The sequence below is a fragment of the Lissotriton vulgaris genome, chromosome 5, assembly GCF_964263255.1.
Source record: "Lissotriton vulgaris chromosome 5, aLisVul1.2, whole genome shotgun sequence".
NCBI classification, from domain to species: domain Eukaryota; kingdom Metazoa; phylum Chordata; class Amphibia; order Caudata; family Salamandridae; genus Lissotriton; species Lissotriton vulgaris.
In genome coordinates, this window is record NC_141693.1 from 953,585,416 (window position 1) to 953,605,926 (window position 20,511).

At 43.3% G+C, this 20,511-nt stretch overlaps 1 protein-coding gene across 1 annotated transcript in view; it reads right to left on the reverse strand.

The window, feature by feature from the left end:
- GLRX3 (glutaredoxin 3) overlaps nt 1-20,511 on the reverse strand; it is a 251,731-nt gene that overhangs the window by 22,357 nt on the left and 208,863 nt on the right. The window contains exon 8 of the mRNA XM_086922549.1: nt 16,597-16,649. Within this exon, the coding sequence (XP_086778675.1) occupies nt 16,597-16,649 (53 nt within the window). The remainder of the gene's footprint in view (nt 1-16,596; nt 16,650-20,511) is intronic.

The window sequence follows — 20,511 nt, forward strand, 5'->3', positions numbered from 1 at the left end:
TGCCGTAGTCGATTCTAGATACTATTGTGGCTGAGACAATGGTTCGAAGCATATTCCTTGAGAGTAGGGGGACGACCTTACGCAGTTGCCTGATCAAATTGGTACAAGAACCAACTACAGCGGACACTTGGTTAGTCAGAGAGTTCCTGATCGATTTTCATACCGAGGCTCTTAACACAAGGGCACGGTTTTGGAGTGGGTCCAAGTTCTTGTGGCCAAAACAAATCATTCCAGGGGGAAGTGGAGGTTGAAACTACGAGAACTTCTGTTTTATCTGGATTGATTTTCAATAAATTGGACGACATCCAGTTTACTGTAAAACGTAATATGTCTTGGGCCATGGACTGAGCCGATGGTGTGTTGTCGATACTCAGCAGCAGCTGAGTATCATCGGCATAGTTAAAAACTTTACAGTTCATGTTTGCCAGGGACTCTATCAATGGTTGTAAGTAAAGATTAAATAGGAGTGGAGAGAGCGCAGAACCCTGCGGGACTCCACAGGCTAAGGTACCCACATCGGAGACCTGATCTGCTAGCTGGATCCTCTGCGTCCTCCCCGATAAGAAGGCTGTTAACCATTTGAGGGCTTGCTCTCCTATCCCGAACCTAGCCAATCTGCCCAGGAGCAGTGCATGGCTGACAGTATCAAACGCCGCTGAAAGATCTAATAATATCAGGGCGCTTGGCTTTTTACTGTCAGCCATGCATCTGAGCTCATCTAGTACAGACAGCATTACTAGTTCTGTGCTATGGTGGGCACGAAAACCAGCTTGCAGCTCCTGGAGCAGATGGTGAGATTCCAGGAGGGATGACAGGGATTTTAACACGTGCTGTTCTAGTACTTTTGACAGAAATGGCAGCTGGGAGATTGGCCTGTAGTTCTTCAGGCTGGTTGGATCTGCCCCAGGCTTTTTTTATCAGGGGTCTGACGCGTGCCTCTTTAAAGGAAGTTGGTAATGATCCAGTAGCTAGTGAGGTGTTTAAGAGGTCTAAGATCTGATCCTCTAAAATCGGAATTGCTAGTCGGAGGATGTCGGGTGGACAAGGATCAGCGGGGGAGCCAGACTTGGTAGATGCTGCAAGTTGTCTCAGGGTGGTAGGGTCGATTTCGGGGAATCTAGTAAAGATAGGGATTGAGGGGTTTAAAGGAGGCAGTTGTTCGGTGTGTGAGACTGGATTGTCCTTCTTGATATCAGACAAGATGGTCGCTACTTTTTCAAGGAAATATCCTTGAAAGGTATCACAGTCGATCAATATGTCTGCCTTTTCCTCCTTCTTACTTAGCTCTTTCAGGATTTGGAAGGTTTCTCTCTGGATGTTTGTAGCGTTATTTATGCGTGTCTCGTAGTAATCCTTCTTAGCTGAAACAATAAGCTTTTTATATATTTGAAACGATGTTCTATATGATTCCCTGTCGATATCCTTTTTGGATTTCCTCCAACATCTTTCGAGATAGCGGAGCTTTCTTTTTTTGTTCGCGTAGACTTTAAGTGAACCAAGGGGCTCCTTTCTCTGCACCCTTTACTTTTTGTGTCTTTTCGGGGGCTAACTCAATTGATTGCCTGAGGGTAGTTGTTATCGCATCATACTTTGAGTCAAGGTCGGTACCATCTGAAGGGATTATGAAATTCTGTTTGTATTTGGGCAGGATTTTGGCCAGGGTATCGGAATTCACTTTTTTCCATTGGCGCACTTTTTTTGTTTTTAAAGGGAGTTTAGTCTGGGAATAGTTTTGCGGTATGTCGTACAGGATTAGGTGGTGATCCGACCAGATACAGGGTGTAATGCTTGTAATGACCGCCTTTGGCATAGAAGACCAGATAAGATCTAAAGTATGGCCTTTTATGTGGGTTGGGGCTTCCACAAGTTGTGCTAGTCCAAGAGCGGTCATAATGGTCAGTAATTTCTGAACTAGCGGATCTTGATCACTTTTGTCCCAATGGACATTAAAGTCACCCGTTACCAGGATGTTTTTGTAACGTGTGCATAAGTCTGATATTATAGGACAAAAGAGATCGTTAAACATTGAGGTACTTTGGGGTGGGCAATACACTGTTAAGATAGTAAGACAGGAGTTGTTCATAATGATTTTTATCCCTAATAGGTCGACGGTATTTATGGTCTCCGATAAGATTTTGGTTACCGTAAGTTGCCTTTTATAGATCGTTGCTACACCCCCACCTCGGGCCCCCTCTGGTCGATTGTGCCAGATCATATCATACCCGCTAGGAAGGGCGGCGATGATATCCGGGGAAGAGGCATCACTCAACCAAGTTTCGGTGAGTGTCAGAATATCGATAGTCTCGTCCTGTAGAAGGGTGTAGATTTCCAGGTGGTGTTTCTGCAATGACCTGGTATTAAGGGTAGCTAGCTTTAGGGGGGGTGGAGGGCTAAGGTTCTTGCAGCTAGGAATGTGCAAGATGTTATTTTCCTTAAGAGTAGCACGTGTAATAGGAGATAGGGTATACCTGTCAGCTTTCAGTGCTAGGAGATCCGCTGAAGAATAGCAGGTGCGTGTACCAGAGTCCCTAAGCCCTAAGCCCGGTCGTGCGCGGACGGGCGCAGACTGGCAGGACCCTGGCACGACTCCGGCGCAGATCCGGCGCGGCCGCTGATCACGTCCGCTGCGCGGAGTCATCCCTGCCCGTTTTTATGACGCTGAAAATCGCGTCACGAACTACAGCCCGACCCAAGATGGCCGCCAAAACCGGTGCTCTGCTCTCGGCGTCAACACTCGGCCGAGAGCAGGTCCGGATCAAGAGGGGAGTGGGTGACAAGGGGTCTGAGGCGCTACTGAGCGCAGGGGGGGTCAGAATACACCTGTTTAGCTCAGGTGCAGCAAAGTATGCAAATACACAAGTTCAATTTTAAAAACCAGTTAAAATGAAAGAAAAGGCAAGAGACCTCCCGGCTTCCGCCTCAGGAGGGTGAAAAGTGCGTGCAAGGTCTGAATTACCGGCACTCCCCCTTCGCGTCCCTTTTATGACGCTGAAAATCGCGTCACGAACTACAGCCCGACCCAAGATGGCCGCCAAAACCGGTGCTCTGCTCTCGGCGTCAACACTCGGCCGAGAGCAGGTCCGGATCAAGATGGGAGGGGGTGACAAGGGGTCTGAGGCGCTACTGAGCGCAGGGGGGTCAGAATACACCTATTTAGCTGCATTCTGCATTCTGTCCATCAACTGTGGTTTTTTGCATCAGTTTTAGAATCCACCTGCCTGTGGTGATTTTCTTCCATTCTTTGAGAATTGTTCGTGATCTGCCTCCTAGTGGTGTTGAGTGTAGAAGTTCTTTTGTTTGCATCCTTGTTATTGTTTATGGGGTTTTCGGGGTGCATTTCGCAAATTACGTGAAGTTAGCTGGTGGACCCTTCCCCCTTGTGGTTGTTCTCTTTCGCATGGACATTCTCAAAATTACTGCTAACCCTTTAGGTACTGCCAGCTCTGGATTTGTTGCTGTTGTCTGACTGATTAACTCCCAGGAAAAGACTGGTAGGATTGATGGGATATTGCTTCCTTCTGGTCTTTTTGATGGAACTGATCCTCTTCGCATGTTGCCTTTGACCCGCAGAGCTCCCATTGATTTTGCGCTCTCGTTATCTTTTTCCAGGTGGTTCTGGGTGCCATACACTGCATTCCCAACTAGCTGTTCACCATTGAAGGATGTATTGAGTATATTGGCTTGTACCTCTGGTTTAAAATCGTAGATTCTTAGCCAGGCGTGGCGCCGCTCTGATCTCAATTATCATTTGTCTTCCTGATGTTTCAGACACATTCAGTGTATATTTTAGGTAGGTACTGGCAATGTTTTTACCGTCTTTCTCCAAGTGAGATGCACTCCTGTGATACTGCTTAGGCAGGTGTTTCATTAGCTTGCCTGTCTCCTCCCCATGTTGGTAGGCATGGTGATTTAGCAGTGAATTGGAGTTACCTATTTGCCACTGGATTGCCGCACTCCTATCCACTTTCCGTCCCATGAGGTTCAGCCTCTTGCTTTCCTGATCTGAAGGAGGTCTGAGGTGCTTGGGACATTGGCTCTTTTACTGGCCGTAGAAGATATTATGGAGACTGAAGGAAGAAATACCTTTATGTAATTAGGGTTCAATCTTTATTTCGTTGCAATTGCATCATAAAAGATATACAAAATACATAATATACATGACCACATTATTATCGACAAATGTACAAAAATATACAGTCAAGAAAAGTGCTGGTGCATAACCAAATGATTACCATAACCCTTCGCAAATAAATCATGAGTTGGGGCTTGAAACACACATCAATAAATATAGTTGAAAGATTGTTAAAATATTTACAAGGTTAAAAAAGCATTAAATTGGATTATAACTGCCAGTTAACAGTTCTCGCTACATACGCTTAAAATGGCAGAGACAATTTTTGTCTAATGAATTTTACAAATTACATAGAGTGGTCTTAAGTGGACTATCCTGGAACAAGTGAGATTAGGTCCCCGGGGTGGCAGTATAGAACCCATTCTCAACATCAGGGAAATTAAATGGATCCGTTTCTTCGATTCTGTACATAAAGGGTTGAATGAATCTGAGAGTAGCTTCGCCCAAATGGCCAACCTCTAAAGCAATTGAGCGTCTAAACCACCTTGTGGTAGGTTCACGCATGGTTTTTGAAATATCCAAAGTGTGTAACTTTGCTGAGATTGTGCGTTTAACCACCTTGTGGTAGGTTCACGCAGACTTTATAATAATGTTATCGCACCCAGACCTGTGTCCTAACTATTTATTACATTTTCTGGTGATTGTCCCTGCAAAGCTATGACCCCATCTTTGGGATTTTGTCTAAATATGCATTGTATAATCTAAACACGCCCTCGACCACCATGCTTGGTAGGTCCGCGCGTTCTCTCCAATAATACGATTTATTTTTGGCTGTGCAAGGTATAATGGATTGGTCTTGTTAAACTTGGACAACCCAGTGAGACAGCCGGTCTTTTTGTGAGCGCATCGACAGGTTTTTCTGCTCATACCCGGTATTTTTTCCAATATTAGTACATTAGTTTCTATATTACTACAAAGCAATTTCTGTCCTTAGCAGGATCTCAATAATAACCTACATATCTTTTATGTAGCTATCCCTTGAACACGGGAGTCTTTCTTTGACCGCATCAGTCCCCTGGGCAACGGAAGTCTTTCTTCGCACTAGCTGGTTTACCTAAGCCGGTTACCAAGGCAGCACTTCCTGGTGCTAGCCTGACGGTGCAAGACGCTTCGTCGTTCCTGCTCCGGAGAAACTTTTTCACGGTGAGTGCCTTATGGGCGGTATGTGTGAGGCTTTTGCCCCCGCGCCCCCTCACTGTCTTTGAAGCAGCCGCCCACATTTCCTGACTCCGGTTTTTTACAGTTTTTTCCAGATTTTAAGGGATAAGCCTAACCTTCCCATTTCCACCCCGCCACGACGGAGGTGCAAATTAAGAATATTACTATCGATCGTTCTTACAGGGTGAGTGGTCGCAATGCAGTATATGTGAAAATTCAATAGCGTCCCCTCACTACTACATGAGGCAGTCCGTATCATGTATGACATGACTCTTTATTGTACCGCTTGCATTTTCAGAAAAAACAAGTGACAGTCCACCTTCACCAATCTACCCCACAACGATGGAGGTGTTTTCGGATAATGAAGTGATTGATTCCTTTGAGATAAGCACCCTTTAAGGCAAGGGTAGGTTCCATATCAAATAATGGCTACTATTTATTTAATTGTTCTTCTTGTGGTGATAATAATAAGTGACTGATGCCCCTGTCATCATTTTTATCACGGTCTTTAGATACGGCCCGATACTGTCACTATCACGGTACCACAAAAGACAAGGGATACGTTCTTTCAGGCCACTTGTGATTCCTCACCAGGTAATTTCATGGAAGCCATGGTCTTATCCTTAGTATAACCTCCTTGTGCAGTTTAATTTTGAATTTCATGTAGATATCTTGAACGTAACAGGCCTTCCTGTTAATTTCTATCTTGGTACTCCCCCGGAGACCGGTTTTAATTTTACTTCCATTTCTGTCTAGGAAACAGTCCCACCTTCCCTTCCCTCCCTCCCTCCACGTCCTGATGAAGACCCGCGCAGTAAGGATTTAGTGTCCTACAACCCCAGGGTCGAAACGTAGACACCTCTCTCTACAATCCAGAACTCCTAATGAAAGCTAGATGTATACAGCTTAATAGGAGCTTCTTTCTGAAAAGTTGTGTTGATGCTTGCGCATTGTTTGTTGACCCCACGCTTGGGGATCTATTAATTTGTATGATGGTATTGTTGACTCATGCACATGAAAAATTGATTAGTGATGTTGAACTATCAGTAAATGTGTACCCCTTTCCCAGTACCTATCTCCTTTCCCCGTGGGCATATTGAATGTTTGTATATTGTGTGTACATTTTACATTGAGTATCTTTGATCATTGATTGATTTTGGTGCGGTGATAATAAAAACACCTTGCACTTTGATTGATTCTTTTTGAATTAATTCATTTTGAAATATGTGATTTTCCCAAATTCATAGTGTTTTGTCTGGGACCACTCTATGTATACTTATCAATCACCCAGGTCCCTTTGACTATATGGGTTCAACCCTCTCCTCTATAATATAATGAATTTTACAGCCAAGAGAAATCTACTGATGCCAAACACAATTACTTGACTAGTGTCCTTAATTAATATTCTACCAGCTTCCTTATGCGAAGTTGATCCGATATTACGGCACAATGGCACTATCCATTTCCTTCTTGTTTCTACATAGCTTGAACAGAAAAATAGAATGTGAAAAATGTCTTCTCTTACATTATTTGTGCATAAAGTGCATTTGTCGTTGCTAATTTTCCCCCATTTTGTCTCAGTTTCCCGGGTTCTTAGTATGCCATACCTATATTTTAGATACAAGGTTTCCGCCAATGGTGGCTGAATCTCATCAAGAAACATTTCAAACTGGGCCACATTTTTTACCATTAAAAATTTTTCAGTTATGGGGCCATGCGCTCCAACGTATACTGCGTCATGGCTCACAAGGGCCCAAAAAGAAAGTTTGACTATTTTCTTTGAGGACACGGTCAAAGATTCTGGCTGGCTCCAAAAATGGGATAAACCCAATTTTGTTAACCAAGTTTTAACATGTTTAAACCAAGAAATCTTACTGCCAGTATCTAGTTTCAAAACTTCAACCAATCCATTTTTATATATTCAGTTAACTCAGGGGTAATCCACAACCTGACCCATAACAATAGCGGTCTTAATATTGCATGTAGATCGGTGCGTCGTATGTTCATATCGAAGAGTAGGGGTAGTAATGGAGTATTATTAGGAACCTTTAATAATTCCCTTATGAACTTGTTCTCCAAGATTTCAAAGGTCTTTCTACACACTGGTCCCCAGAGTTCTGCCCCGTACAAAACTGCTGACTGGACCTTGCATCTAAAGCGCTCTAATGCTGGGGTAACTGCCTTATTTGCACATTTATTATGTCTTTTCAGTATCGGAAGACAATTTTGTTTGAATACAATTTTTAATTTTTCTAATTGGGGTCTCCAATTTAAAGATGAATCTAATAGTACCCCCAAATAAGTAAAACTTTGTTCATAATCAAGCTTTTCTCCATTCAGCGTTAGGTTTTTCTTGAAACTTTTATGAGGATTAAGAGCCATATATTTAGTCTTTTTTACATTAATTTCTAACCCTTTTGTAATACAATACTGCTGGAACCTATCTAGTAGGATCTGTAGGCCCGTGGGGTTTGTGAAATGAGAATCGTGTCATCCGCGAAGAGGAGGGACGGAACTCGTTCCCCCCCCAGGCGAGGTGAGTCGTTATCACAGTTCTCCATATAAACTGCAATATCGTTGACATAAAGGGAGAAAAGTGTAAGCGCCAGCACGCACCCTTGGCGCACTCCTCTCTTGATAGGGATTGCATCTGTGAGTTCACCATTTGGGCCCCATCTTACCCTAGCATAGTTATTCTGGTGTAACCCAATCACTAGTTTCAATAGTTCACCTGGGAACCCCTGCTTTTTCAGTGATTTCCACAGTAAGTCACGAGGAATAAGGTCAAATGCTGCTCGTAGATCTACAAAGGTAACATATAAATTACCTCTGCGGATGATGACATATTTCCAATACAAGCAGCATAGCCTTAATACCTGATCGATGGTCCCTGTCTTTTCCCTGAACCCTGCCTGATACTTAGATAAAACCGCGTTTTCCTCCAGCCACGTATTTACGCGGTTTAGAATGTGCATGGCATAAATTTTCTGTGTTATATCTAAAATACTAATGGGGCGATAGTTCGCTGGCTCACCTCTATCCCCCTTTTTAAAATAGTGATAATTTCTGCCCCGTCCCATGTGTCAGGGATTTGGTCACCAGCTGCGATGACATTAAACAAATGGTTAAAGTAAGGTGCCTAGATCTCAATATTATGCTTATAAAGATCACCAGGGATCTTATCCAGGCCAGGGGCCTTCCCTTGCTTGACAGAAGCAATTGCTGTTTCAGTCTCTTGTATATCAAAGATTACCAATGGGTATTCATCATTCTCTACCTGGGTTAGTATTTGATTTGGGTTTTTCGGGAGCTTTTCCTCTATAATTTGGGCTGCATATAATGATGTAAAGTGATCAACCCATGTCGCTTCGTTTAAGAAAACCTCCCTCAAACCTTTCCTCTGGTTTATTCCCTTTAGCTACTAACTCCCAGAACTGCCTGTGATCTTTTGTTTTTGCAGCTAATAACATACTGGACCATAAATTCTCATCCCAGGATGATTTGGCTGCAGCTATTGTCTTATTGTAGATTTTCCTTTTTACTTTAAGTTCTACAGAGCCTTTACTTTTTACTGCATTAAGCAGGTCGGTTTTGGCAGCTCGGCATTCCCTGTTAAACCAGGGTTTGCCTACAGGTTTTGCATTCACCAACCCGATCCCTTTCCTAGGTTTTTTAGTGATAAGATCTAACAGTTTTTTACAAAAGGATTTGTGTAATCCAATGAATTCACCAGGTGTGCATTCATCCACATTATAAGATTCAAATGTATTCACAAGTGTGGAATAAATGTTAACCAACAGATCTTCTCTTTCAAGAATGTATGCCCATTTGACGGCCCTTCGATTATTGCTTAATACGACATTGTCGCAAGTTAACGGGGCTACTGGGCTATGAATACCCTCAGTAACACCTGGTTCATTCAGCATACTAGACAAAAACTCATTTCCAACGGAAAGTGATCGCTCTCAAAGCGTTCTCTAACCTTTAAATCATTTGTACATGGCCACAGATTAAAAGAAACAGAAACATAATCTATCTTGCTCCTACAATTCCCCCTACTAAAGGTAAATGCTTTCGGGGAGTCTGATGGCATGCGCCCATTGCAAGCCCTTAAACCATGGCCTGTGAGCAGCCTTGTAATCTGGAGTGCTAATGTGGTCCCAGGAACAGTTCCATTATTCAGTACTGGTATCCCATTAGCAACATCCTCAACCTTGTACAATTTAACCATCCCCACAATTGGCTCAAAATTGCAATTCAGATCACCACATAAAATGATACTTCCATCTTGGTCTAGAGTGTCCATAAACATTTCCAATTTCTCAATACATGGTGATTGCCTATTGGCGGGACATGGTCTGTTGTATACATTTATAACGTTTATCACCCTCTTATCTCTTGTTGTTAGTTTCAGTCCAAGTATATCTAAGGAATCGGTATTTAACATTTTTACGCCCACATCAATGGTTGTACTGATCCATATTACCAACACTCCTGAGGCTCGCCCTCTTACTGAAGGGAGTGGCCGCCACTTGGTAGGTTCTATATCCTATTCTATGGACCTGATCCGTGGCCAAGGTTTCCTGTAGCACACAGATATCAAATGTGTTCATATAGCTGTTCCAGTCAGGGTCACACATTTTTGTACCAACTCCAGCGATATTCCACGAAACTAATGTTATCAATGGGGGTCCCTCTTTTAAACAATGGGTACTAGATTTAATAATGGGGAGTAGATTTTCATCAACGATAGTACAGATGTTCACGTACCTATCCACTAATAACTCGCTATTTTCACTATCTCCTTTCTTCAAGTCACGAGGCCTCATGGTTACTTCATGCCCATTCCCTACCAAGTTATTGCTATTGCAGACTTTTTCGCAGCCAATCTCCTGGTGATTAAGTGGTATATTGACCCCCCCACTCTCCTTAGAAGATGCTACACTAAGTTTGGGGATTACATAATTTAATGAAGATACCTCAGGTGTGATGGTCGATGGAATTACCTGTAGTCAATCGACTGACTCAAGACAATCAAGTTGGTTATGGGAGAAGAAATTATGGGGATGATGGGTTTGTCCTAACCAACCTCCTCCTTGGTGCCTCCTGCCACGGTGTCTTACCATGGTCCACCCATCAGTCCTAGAATGAAAGCGACCGGGTGGGTAAAAGTATGTTAGTTTGAATGGTTGTATGGTGGTGGCTGGGTCTGGGTTGGGATACTTCCAATTACAGATGTAGTTAACTATTCTTGGATTGTCAAAATTAATAACTATGCTATCCCCTTCTATGTCTTTCGCCAAGTAGCCCACCCAGGGTACTCGCCTGATGCTTAGAATGTTACCCCTCAGGCCAGGGGGTAACGGCCTATTAATGTTTAGCCATTGAGTCACCCTTTCCCAGAGGAAAGTTGAGCTTTCCAACTCCTGTTTGCCCAACTCTGGAACTCCAGTCAGGATTACCACACATGGACAGACCTCCGGGAGAAGATTGAATACATCCTTTGCCTGATCTGTACTTGGGCTATTTCCATTTACCACCCCCTTACTACCTTTTGTTGTGCTTGGTGTACTTTGCTTTTGTGGTTTGTTGTTGGATACCACTCTAGGTGTCATAGGGTCCCCCACATTTGGTTTAGGTGCTACTTTTTCATTTGGCACTAGTATTACATCTGGGGTTTTTGTAGACATAGCTTTTGACAATGTTAGTTACGGATTAATACTAGACTTCCTCTGTGGGTTGTCTATTATCCCCTTTATGTCCCTTTCTATACGTTTTAAAAATATCTCTACTTTACTCAATCTCTCCTCTAGTGGGTGGAGTATGTGCCTTAGTGCTTCAAGTATGACAGTAGAAGCAGAATCCCCCCCCTTCTGCGCCAATCCCTGCAGGCAGCAATCCCCCTGGGATCTGTACCAGGGGCCCATGGTCTGCTATATCCTTATTTTTACCAACAGCCGCTATGTCCAAACTAGTATTAGGTGACGCAGGCTGCTTAGGACCCTTCTTTCTCTTACCACCAATATTAGTGGTAGGCCCCTGCTTATTCTTTGGAATTGCCCCTGCGTTCACCCCTTTCTGCTGCCTAGTGTTATATACTTTGTCAGACTCAACGGGTACCGGTGCAGTACGAGCATTAGGTAAATTATTAGGTGATTGCAATATAGATTCTGAGACATTTAGAGAACTACCCTCTGAGTCATTCAGTATATCATTATTAGTATTTGTATCCACAATGATTTCATTACTTAGGGAACCATTAGTCTCTCCTACTGTTTCAATTCTGTCTTTGGGGGTAGGTGTTTGAGCATGTGCCATTGGCCCGAGAGAAGATCTTCTAGCAATGGCCAATTCCTGCGAAACCCTCCTTTCCATAATATTTATACTTTCATCCACCACGCAGTTCATTCTTTTGATAAATTGATCCATAGCTCCCGTAAAAGCAACAGTGTCGCTCTTCCCTTTACTTTCCTTTGGAGGCATGATGCCAATGGTAGTGGGGTTTGTAAGAGCCGGAAGACAAGTTAAAAACTAATTAAATTGAAAAAGTACTCACAAAATAAAGTAAACCAAAGTCAAGGGGGGTGGCCCGCCCGACCCCTGCTGTCCACTGAGGGCCACAGAGGGCCCGCCCTTTGCCCGGGCTTAGCCCCGGGCGCTCCCGCGCGCAACTCGCGGGGCGAGAGGTGGGTCAGCCTTTTGAGGAGCCGCCTCCTGGCGCTCCGAGCGCGTCACGGGCGCGCCGCCCCTGGTGCTTCTGGGGCCTGTAGTGCCTGGTGCCGAGTGGGGAAGTCTCTCGGCGCTTCCCCTGTGCCCGTCGGTCCTGCCGTTTCCCTCACGGCGATGCGGTAAGTTTACTTGCAGTTTTAGTGGTGTTCCCCCACTGGGCTCCCGGGGGGTCAGCCTTTTGACGAGCCGCCTCCTGGCGCTCCGAGCGCGTCACGGGCGCGCCGCCCCTGGTGCTTCTGGGGCCTGTAGTGCCTGGTGCCGAGTGGGGAAGTCTCTCGGCGCTTCCCCTGTGCCCGTCGGTCCTGCTGTTTCCCTCACGGCGCTGCGGTAAGTTTACTTGCAGTTTTAGTGGTGTTTGAAAGAAAGCTTGTATTTCTTCTCAGCCATGGGTGCTACCACCTTACATGTAGCTGGTTCGTTGAAGACAGCTTTCCCATGGTTCAAAACACTTGGGAGCATTGGCAAGAATGGACTACGTGATTGGGTTTGTATAAGAGATTTTAACAGAAAACATGATTGTGACTTTTCCTCTTCAAGTTTTACTTCATATTCATCAGCTGCCTTCTTTATAACTTGGTTATAGATACCAATGTCATCTGGTGGTTAAGGTCTTGAAGGGTACGTTTCAACTCCTTCCTCTGTTTCTAGGTCTTGCCATTCAAATTCCTGGTACTCTGAAGATTCAGAGTACTGTTGCACTTGTTGCTATCCTTGTTCCTCAAAGGTTTCCTCTTCTTGTTCCTTTTGAGGCTCTAGGGTCTTCGTCTGTCTGTTCTTTTGATGTCATATTGGTATATGATATTTTTTCTGACTTTCGTCAAAATCTTTTTTTCTTTGTAGCCATTTTGGCATTTTTTGCTCTTTAGCATTTTTTGCTTTTTAGCCATTTCGGCCTCAAGTCTTCTAATCTTCCTCTCGGTCTCTGTCTCTTGGGGTTTGCAGTCTAGCTATCCGGGGGTTTGTTTTGTTGACGACTCCTTAACTGAACACGTGCTACCCGAGCTGTGACGTTCCAAACACAGACCTCTCCTGTTTCGACCCCAGAGCGTCCTGTCGTAGACTGTCCTTATACGTCTTACATCTGTCAAGCTTCTGTATTGCTGCACTGTTCTTCTCAATGGATTCAAGGATGTCTTCCTATATGAACTTACTTGTGGTCGCCAAATGTTTTGACGCCAACGCAGTCTTCAAGGTCTTTACTTTCGATTTATTGGTTTCGCTCATCAGCTTTAAAGATGATGTGTCCCCAGCCTCTATTTTCAACATCTTCTTGGTCCTTTTATCGGCATGTACCATCTGTACCTTGGCATCCCTTTCTGTAAATTTTGCGACTTTCTCCTCCTCGTCGCTGGACAGGCTCAAATCCCAAAGTGATGGTGTATTTTTTTGGCCCTGCATGGTATGGTGGGCTATTCACTGTCGCTGTCTTACCCTCAGGGTCTTCGGCGCAAATACTGCACAGGAGTTACAATCGTCGCAGAGGAGGGCCCATTTCAGAAATACATATGTTATCTTGATACCTTTTTTCACTATCTATTTCACAATATGAACTGGTCTACACTCAGTACACAATGATACACCATTGTACACTGCAGCTCAGTTGTTGGCTCTGGGTACCTTGGATTCTTGGACATCCTACAAATATTATATATTTCCCCACAAACAAAAGGGTTTAGCGAACGTCATAATACATTGCTTTTGTAAATCAGCCATCATGACAATATTTTGCAGATAAAAACATTGGTCACAAATGGCTGTTTTTCTCTACTCATTTGCTATATCTCTTTATTTCAACAGTTAGCTTTTTTTTGAGGAGGGGGGGGGGCAGGCACTTTTGTCCAGAGTATTTCTTCCCTATTTTCCCCAAGATTCAAAATGTTGCTATATTTTGGCTATTTTAAATCCCCAAACCTAGGGTACCTTTGGAATCTCCAGGATGTTGGAGGAAAATGGAAGCAAATTTGGCGAGGATGACTTATGTGGACAAAAAGTTATGGTGGTCCAAGTGCGAACTACCCCAATCAACCAAAAAATAAAAGAGGCCTAGCACAGGTTAGGCAGGAGAGGGTGGGGGACTGGGGGGGGGTATTTGTTTAGGATGGCTTGCCATTATCAGCGTGGTTCATCTTATAAAAAATTGTTACAAACAGTCTCATGCCAGAGAGCCCGTTTGTAACGGAGCTAGATAAAGATGACCTGCATGAAAAATAATTCCTGTCTACCTGGCAAAGAACTGAAGAGCGTGACTCCATCCTGAAACTCTGGACCTGCAAGGCTTCCATGAGGGCCAGGAAAGCTGGCCTCTTGCTGACTCAGAAAACCAGATAAGCCCAAAGTTCTGTGGAAGAAGCCTGCCTTCTGAGGAACTTTTCTCTTGAGGATGAAAGAGTTGATGATCTGAGGAGCAGATGCTGCTGGCTTCTTAACAGTGTGTAATCTGCAGCTATTGCCCTTTTGGCCGGATAGCAATTTCTCTTTTATTTCTTCTTTACTGAGTGAGTTATTTTGGGTAATGTAGGACATTTCTTTCAGATGGGTGCTAAAGTGCTGTCCTAGTTTTATGTAAAATGAATTTTAACATTAGAAAAATACAGTAAAAGTTAGCATGTTTTGTTATTAATGGAGATATCACTTAACAGTGACTATTGAGGTGTTTACTTGCAACTAGAAATTGACTCCGATATACTTAGAAAGAAGTGCTGCCGCGTTTCTGCACATTGGCAGGAATATTCCACATTGATTAAGATCAGTGAGAATCGTACATTGCACATTTAGGATGTTCAATATGTTGTGAATATGAGAGGATGCAGAATCTAAGAGGGCAAACCAGTAAACTATTTTTCGATAAAACTCACACAGCCGAACACTTAAGAGTGAGAACAAAAACAAAGTAACGCACATGAGAATCCTTTTAAACTTATTTATCACAAGAGTGCAGGGCAAGCACAGAAAGGAACTCTAAACATAAATTGTTATTGTGCAAAACCCATTTTAAAGATACTTTTAAATACCAATACAAAATATAAGGATATTGTACAGTTATCGCAAATCAAAAAAAAGTGCGCTTGTAATTTGAAAAAATAGATTAAACTCAACAGAAAAAGAAAACAAAGACATTTCAACAAACAAGCGTTTGCAGAAACTGTTGCATTTTATTTAGGTTCCTAGTGAAGTCCAAAAAGAAGCAGATTTTAAAATGAGCCTACAAGACAGGGCAAGCTAGCTGGCTGGAAAAGACCTATTGTGTGCTTACCAATAACACAGAGAGGCTTCCAGCCTGTCCAGTGTTTACCTCTTGGTTACCTTTATGGTCGTTCTAATTTACTTGCTTCTCATTCAATGGCTTCCATGGTCAGGGCTACTTTTGCATATGCCCCTTTCCTGGATCATAGGCTCTTTAACATATTTCCAATTGGTTGACTTCTACCTTTAAACTGCTCACTTTCGGGGAACTTATTTTCTTTTTGTTTAACCACTCTGTGAGTGTGCATGTGATTTCCATCTGTCTACTTTGTGTGATCCTGTCTCCCTGTGCTCTATGTTGCTCTCTGTCACCATAGCACTCTGTGCTGCTCTCTTCTTCATACACTGGTTTTCCACTCCTCCCTCCACACAGAATGCACAGCAGCTATAGCTATACCTGCATCCAGCTCCCCAACAGTTAGTTGAGATTACGGTCGCTCTTATTTGTTGGCTTTTTATTTAAACGTTTTCCTTATCCCAGCCTGTCCAGCTTTTGACTGCACCTCCCTTGGACCATAGCCTCTTTGCCATATCTTTGACTTGCAGTCTTCGATGCTTCCACCAGTCACTTTTACAAATATATATTGCATGTATTTCTCAGCAATCTCCCTAGTGTGCTTCTCTTCTTCCATCTGCACAGTGTTGCTCTCTCTCCCCCTCTCTCTCTCTCCTGTTTGCTTCTCCTCAATCCTTTCTGTGATGCACTCACTCTTGTGTGCTTGCCCCCCCCCCAAAGAGTGCTTTCTCACCAGTATGCTTCCCCCCCAGAAAGCTCCACATTGCTCTCTGGCCCCTGTTCGATTCTTTCCCCTGTGCTTCATGCTGCTCTCTTGCTGGTTTGCTTTTCTCTCCTCCAACACACGCCCGTCTTTTTGCTTCCCCCACCGTGTGCATGTGCTGCTTACCCGCACCCATGCCCCATTTTACCTCCCTCCACTTGCACCCCTAGGATGCTTCCATCCCTTGCCCCATGTTTCCTACACCTGCCCTCCCAAAAAAACGTGTGCGTTTTTAAAGTTTTACTTACAAAAAAGGGGGAGGGGCATTTGTGGTGCTACTTCGTTTTAGATTCATCTCCATCAAAATATGGTGCCTATGTAATTTGATAGGCACAAGTACGCATGAAAACACAAGTGTACTTGCTTGATAACACATGCATGACACATGCATAACAAAAAAAAATTGACTGGGTGATACCTAATAAATAGGTAATGTTGTTTGGATAAGTGTGCTACAAGAGTGACAATAACATCAATGATATCTCAATCCAAAAGGACATAATTTTACACTATACAACACACCTGTAGAGACAGCCTAATATGGCAAATACATACCCAGAGTTGTTTAGAATTTCTAAAATTTGCTTGCTGAATCCACATTTTGCCATCTGAAAAGAAAAAATACAGAAATTAGCCCTTTGAGCCACAGATGTCTTTCTAGTTCTAAAAACCCATATTATGAGCATATCTTCCTTTCTGTGTTCAAGCAGATTCAAAGTCGTGGCTTGTAAGTATGCCCTCGTGACAACATAGCTTAAAAAGAAGAAATCTAAACTAAAACTGGATTTCAGCCAAATATTTAAACTGCTAGACAGCCGCAAGGGATCTTCGGCTGCCCTGTTTTTCTCTCTCAGGGCTACAGGGAGCATGGGGGAACAGTCGGTGGCCAGTGGCACTGAGAGCGGCTCTGTGGTCTCCCAGCCCCTTGACAGAGCTCCCCTGATCTCCTTCCCAGAGCCCATCTCCAAAGCATCATACAATTATTGCAACACTAATGTCCGTGCCCTGAAAGTACCTGCTACATAGCATCCATAGTTGTCCAAGGTGACAGGGACAAAGGGACCATCACCTCCATTGCAAGGTGGCCATATTGGTTTGAGAGATGGGTAGTACAGCTCATCACCTCTTGCCCTTGCCTTTAATTAGAGAAGCGTAAAAATATAAAGTTTTCGTTTATTAATCTGACTCGTTCTTTGCAGATGTCTTAAGAATTCTAAAAGGTCCTCTATCTCATCTCTACTTCACTCCCCCGCCGAGGATGAAATCTCTAGTCAATAGCATGGACTGCATCTTAATAATTCATTCATGACCATTTGGCTGTCCCTGATGCAAATATGTTAAGTTGCTCGAGCTGTGGGACCCAGTTATGTGCTCTCTACATATAAATGGTAGAAGACTTTTGTTTGATGCGGCTTCACTGCTCTGTTCTCCGTTTACTATTGCCTACCCTCTTCTACAAACAAACCTAAACAAACCCATATCTATCAGGGTGCAATTTCTGTTCTCCTCCAGGGCCACCTCAGCCTGTGGGCTTCTTGTTCTCGCATTATTTGTATTGTGTTGCTAGGCGTGGTAGGGGATGGTGTAGCACTAATTTCAAACCTCTCTTCCATTTTTCATTACATTTCTTTAATTGCTGCTGGTTATATTGGCACTCTTCAATTCAATGTCTCAAACAAGTATGTAGGCCATTCTCTAAGCTTAGCACATTCTCCCTCTCCCGTCACTCTGTGGCCTTAACTTGGTCTTCCTCTATTCCCCAAATGGCCCTTGCCCGCTTGGTAAACATGCTGAACCAAGCCAGAAAAACATTAATAAATATAGCATACTATCCCCAACTGATTTTTAAACATCCTCCCTAAAAAAATTCCAACAGAACGCTAAAAGAGTGCTCCTAATCACTCATCAGCAAATAAGCTTTATTCTGTTTGCCAATAACCATCAAAGCGTACAAATACAAAAACAGGTTTATAATTAAGATTCTAAAATACAATGTGTGCGATATAAAGGGTCAGTGGGTAGAAGAGGCCATTAAAATGCTCCCAGGTTTAAGAGATCAAATAAAAAGAAAAAGTCAGTTATAATACCAAAGGAACAGCTGCATTCTTCTAATATAACGTCTATGCAAATTGAGCGGAGGACTAATGTAGCCTGACTTAGCTTAGTGGGCGTACTAAATTCAATCTAATTGAAGAGAGTCACACGAACCCCAGCTATCAGAATTCAATTCTAAGAAGGGAGTAATGTTCTCCTCCTCTCGCTAGACTACAACCTTACAGCGTTTAGGCCAAACATTGGCTTAAAACCAACTTGCAGAAAAAACTATTGGTTCCGAGGGGTCAGCTTTTTTTAAATTCGGTATGCAATTTTATAAGAATTAACCTGCAGGTTTAAACAGACAGGGTGTATCCATTTCCTGCGGGGGCACGGTATTCTGGGCAGAAAAACAAAACGTGTACCCCATTCTCAGGAACTTCTCCACAGGCAGGGCATTTGTACGAATTTCACTCTCTTGTCCGCTTACTCGTGAATGTTTTTAGTGGCAGGCTACCCAACCGAAATCTCACAAATAGACTTTTGGCCGATTTGGGGTTGTGGTTGGGCAGTGGGTAGGAGAGATGAGAAGAAATGATATCAAGAGAAACTTCAAACGTTGGACTAGGCTTGAATTCAGGGAATTGACCGTTCAGACGACCTAAAGAAGACATTGCTAGTTGTTGGTTATGTAGGAAGGCCCAATACCTGCTTTTGAGTACAGCAACCTCAGACTTTCTGATTTTCTCAGAACTATCTCAGAGTCAGCTTAGCCCCATACCCCTACACCATGTTGAAATATATTGTGTAATTAAGATATTTTGAGTGTGCCATTGACCTTAATTAAGACCCTCAATGCACCACTATACTCTTAGTACTAGCGAAGACCAGATATGAACCCAAAACTTTAAATGTCTTAGGTGTGCCATATCTGCAATATGTTTGCTACCAAAGTCCAAGAAAAGTGGTGTAATGGGAGTACTTGAAGGTAAACAGATTAGTGATCTAATAAATGTATTCTCCTCCACTGTTATCTTCGGAGTATCCACATACCCCAGACTTCGGCACCAAAAAGGGATGCTTACAGTGCTTTGGCTGGATATACCTTCAAAGCTGGGGATATGGCTCTGGACCAGGTCTGTTTATGCAATTAGAGTATTGATTTGGATCTTCGTGTCAAAAGGAAGGTGATTTTTCTAAGCTGGGGTTCCCAACTAAGCTTGTCGGTCAGTTTGATATCCAAATAATCAAAGCAATAAACTCTTTCAAGAGGTTTGTCAGCCACTCTCGCAGTACTATTTCTAATAGGACCTTCCCCCAAAAATATGTATTTAGTTTTTGATGCATTTATATTGAGTCCCCTAGAAACACAGAAGTTCAGAAACGTGTTAATTAAATTCTGAAGGCTGGGACAGGTTTTCGATACGAGTAAGGAATCAGCAGCAAAAAGTAATATGGGAATCTTGTTACCATTCAATACAGGAGGCTCATTGTTAAAATCCGGCAGTTCCTTAACATCACTTATATATAATGTAAACCGAGTAGAAGCCAAAACGCAACCTTGGCATACCCCATGACAAATTGGAATCTGCTCTATTCATTCCCCTTGGCTGCCCCATCGTACCTGGGCGTAATTATTTTCATGCAGCCTTGCAATAAAATTAATCAGGTTGGCTGGGCCCTCATGTTTACTAACACCTTGCGAACGAGCTTTCGAGGAATTAAGTCGACGGCCGCATGTAGATCTATGAAAGCCGCAGAGTTTTTTTTATTACAAATCAGAGCATTCTTCCAATACAGTAATGTGACCCTAAAAACTTGGTCTAACGTGCTAGTTTTGGTGTGGGATCCAGCTTGGAAGGTGACAGGATTTGATTAGTTTACACAGAAGGGTACAAAGTTCCCCGGGGAGAGTGCTACAGTGTGGAGAGGGAAAAGAAGTGCAGAGTCAAGGAACTAGGAAGGCTCCCTTGTCGGAACTTCTTTTCCCTCTCCACACTGTAGCACTCTCCCCGGGGAACTTTGTACCCTTCTGTGTGCTCTATACTAGGACATGTACACTGGACCCCATTAAATATCGTCCTATCTCCGTTCCTCTTGTTGTTTCAAAAGGATTTGATTAGTTCCCCTAAACACTCATTGTAGACCAATACCACTGCAGTCGGAAGAAGTTCAAAGAAGTCTTTACCTTTTAAGGTCTCGCCTACGCAGTGCGCATGCGCTTATTAGGAAAATTACCTTTTGAAATCAGTCCGGTTTTGCAGGCAAAAACGTGCATGTGTTGCATTGCTTTGAATGGTAACATGAGCGCGATTCCCTTGCAGGAGCGAGCGGGGCCATGTGTTAACAATTATTGCGCTATCTCCCACAAGGGAAACGCAGCCTGCTCTCGGACGCACTCCCCCCACCCCTACTTGCGTGAGGCGCCTGCTTGTT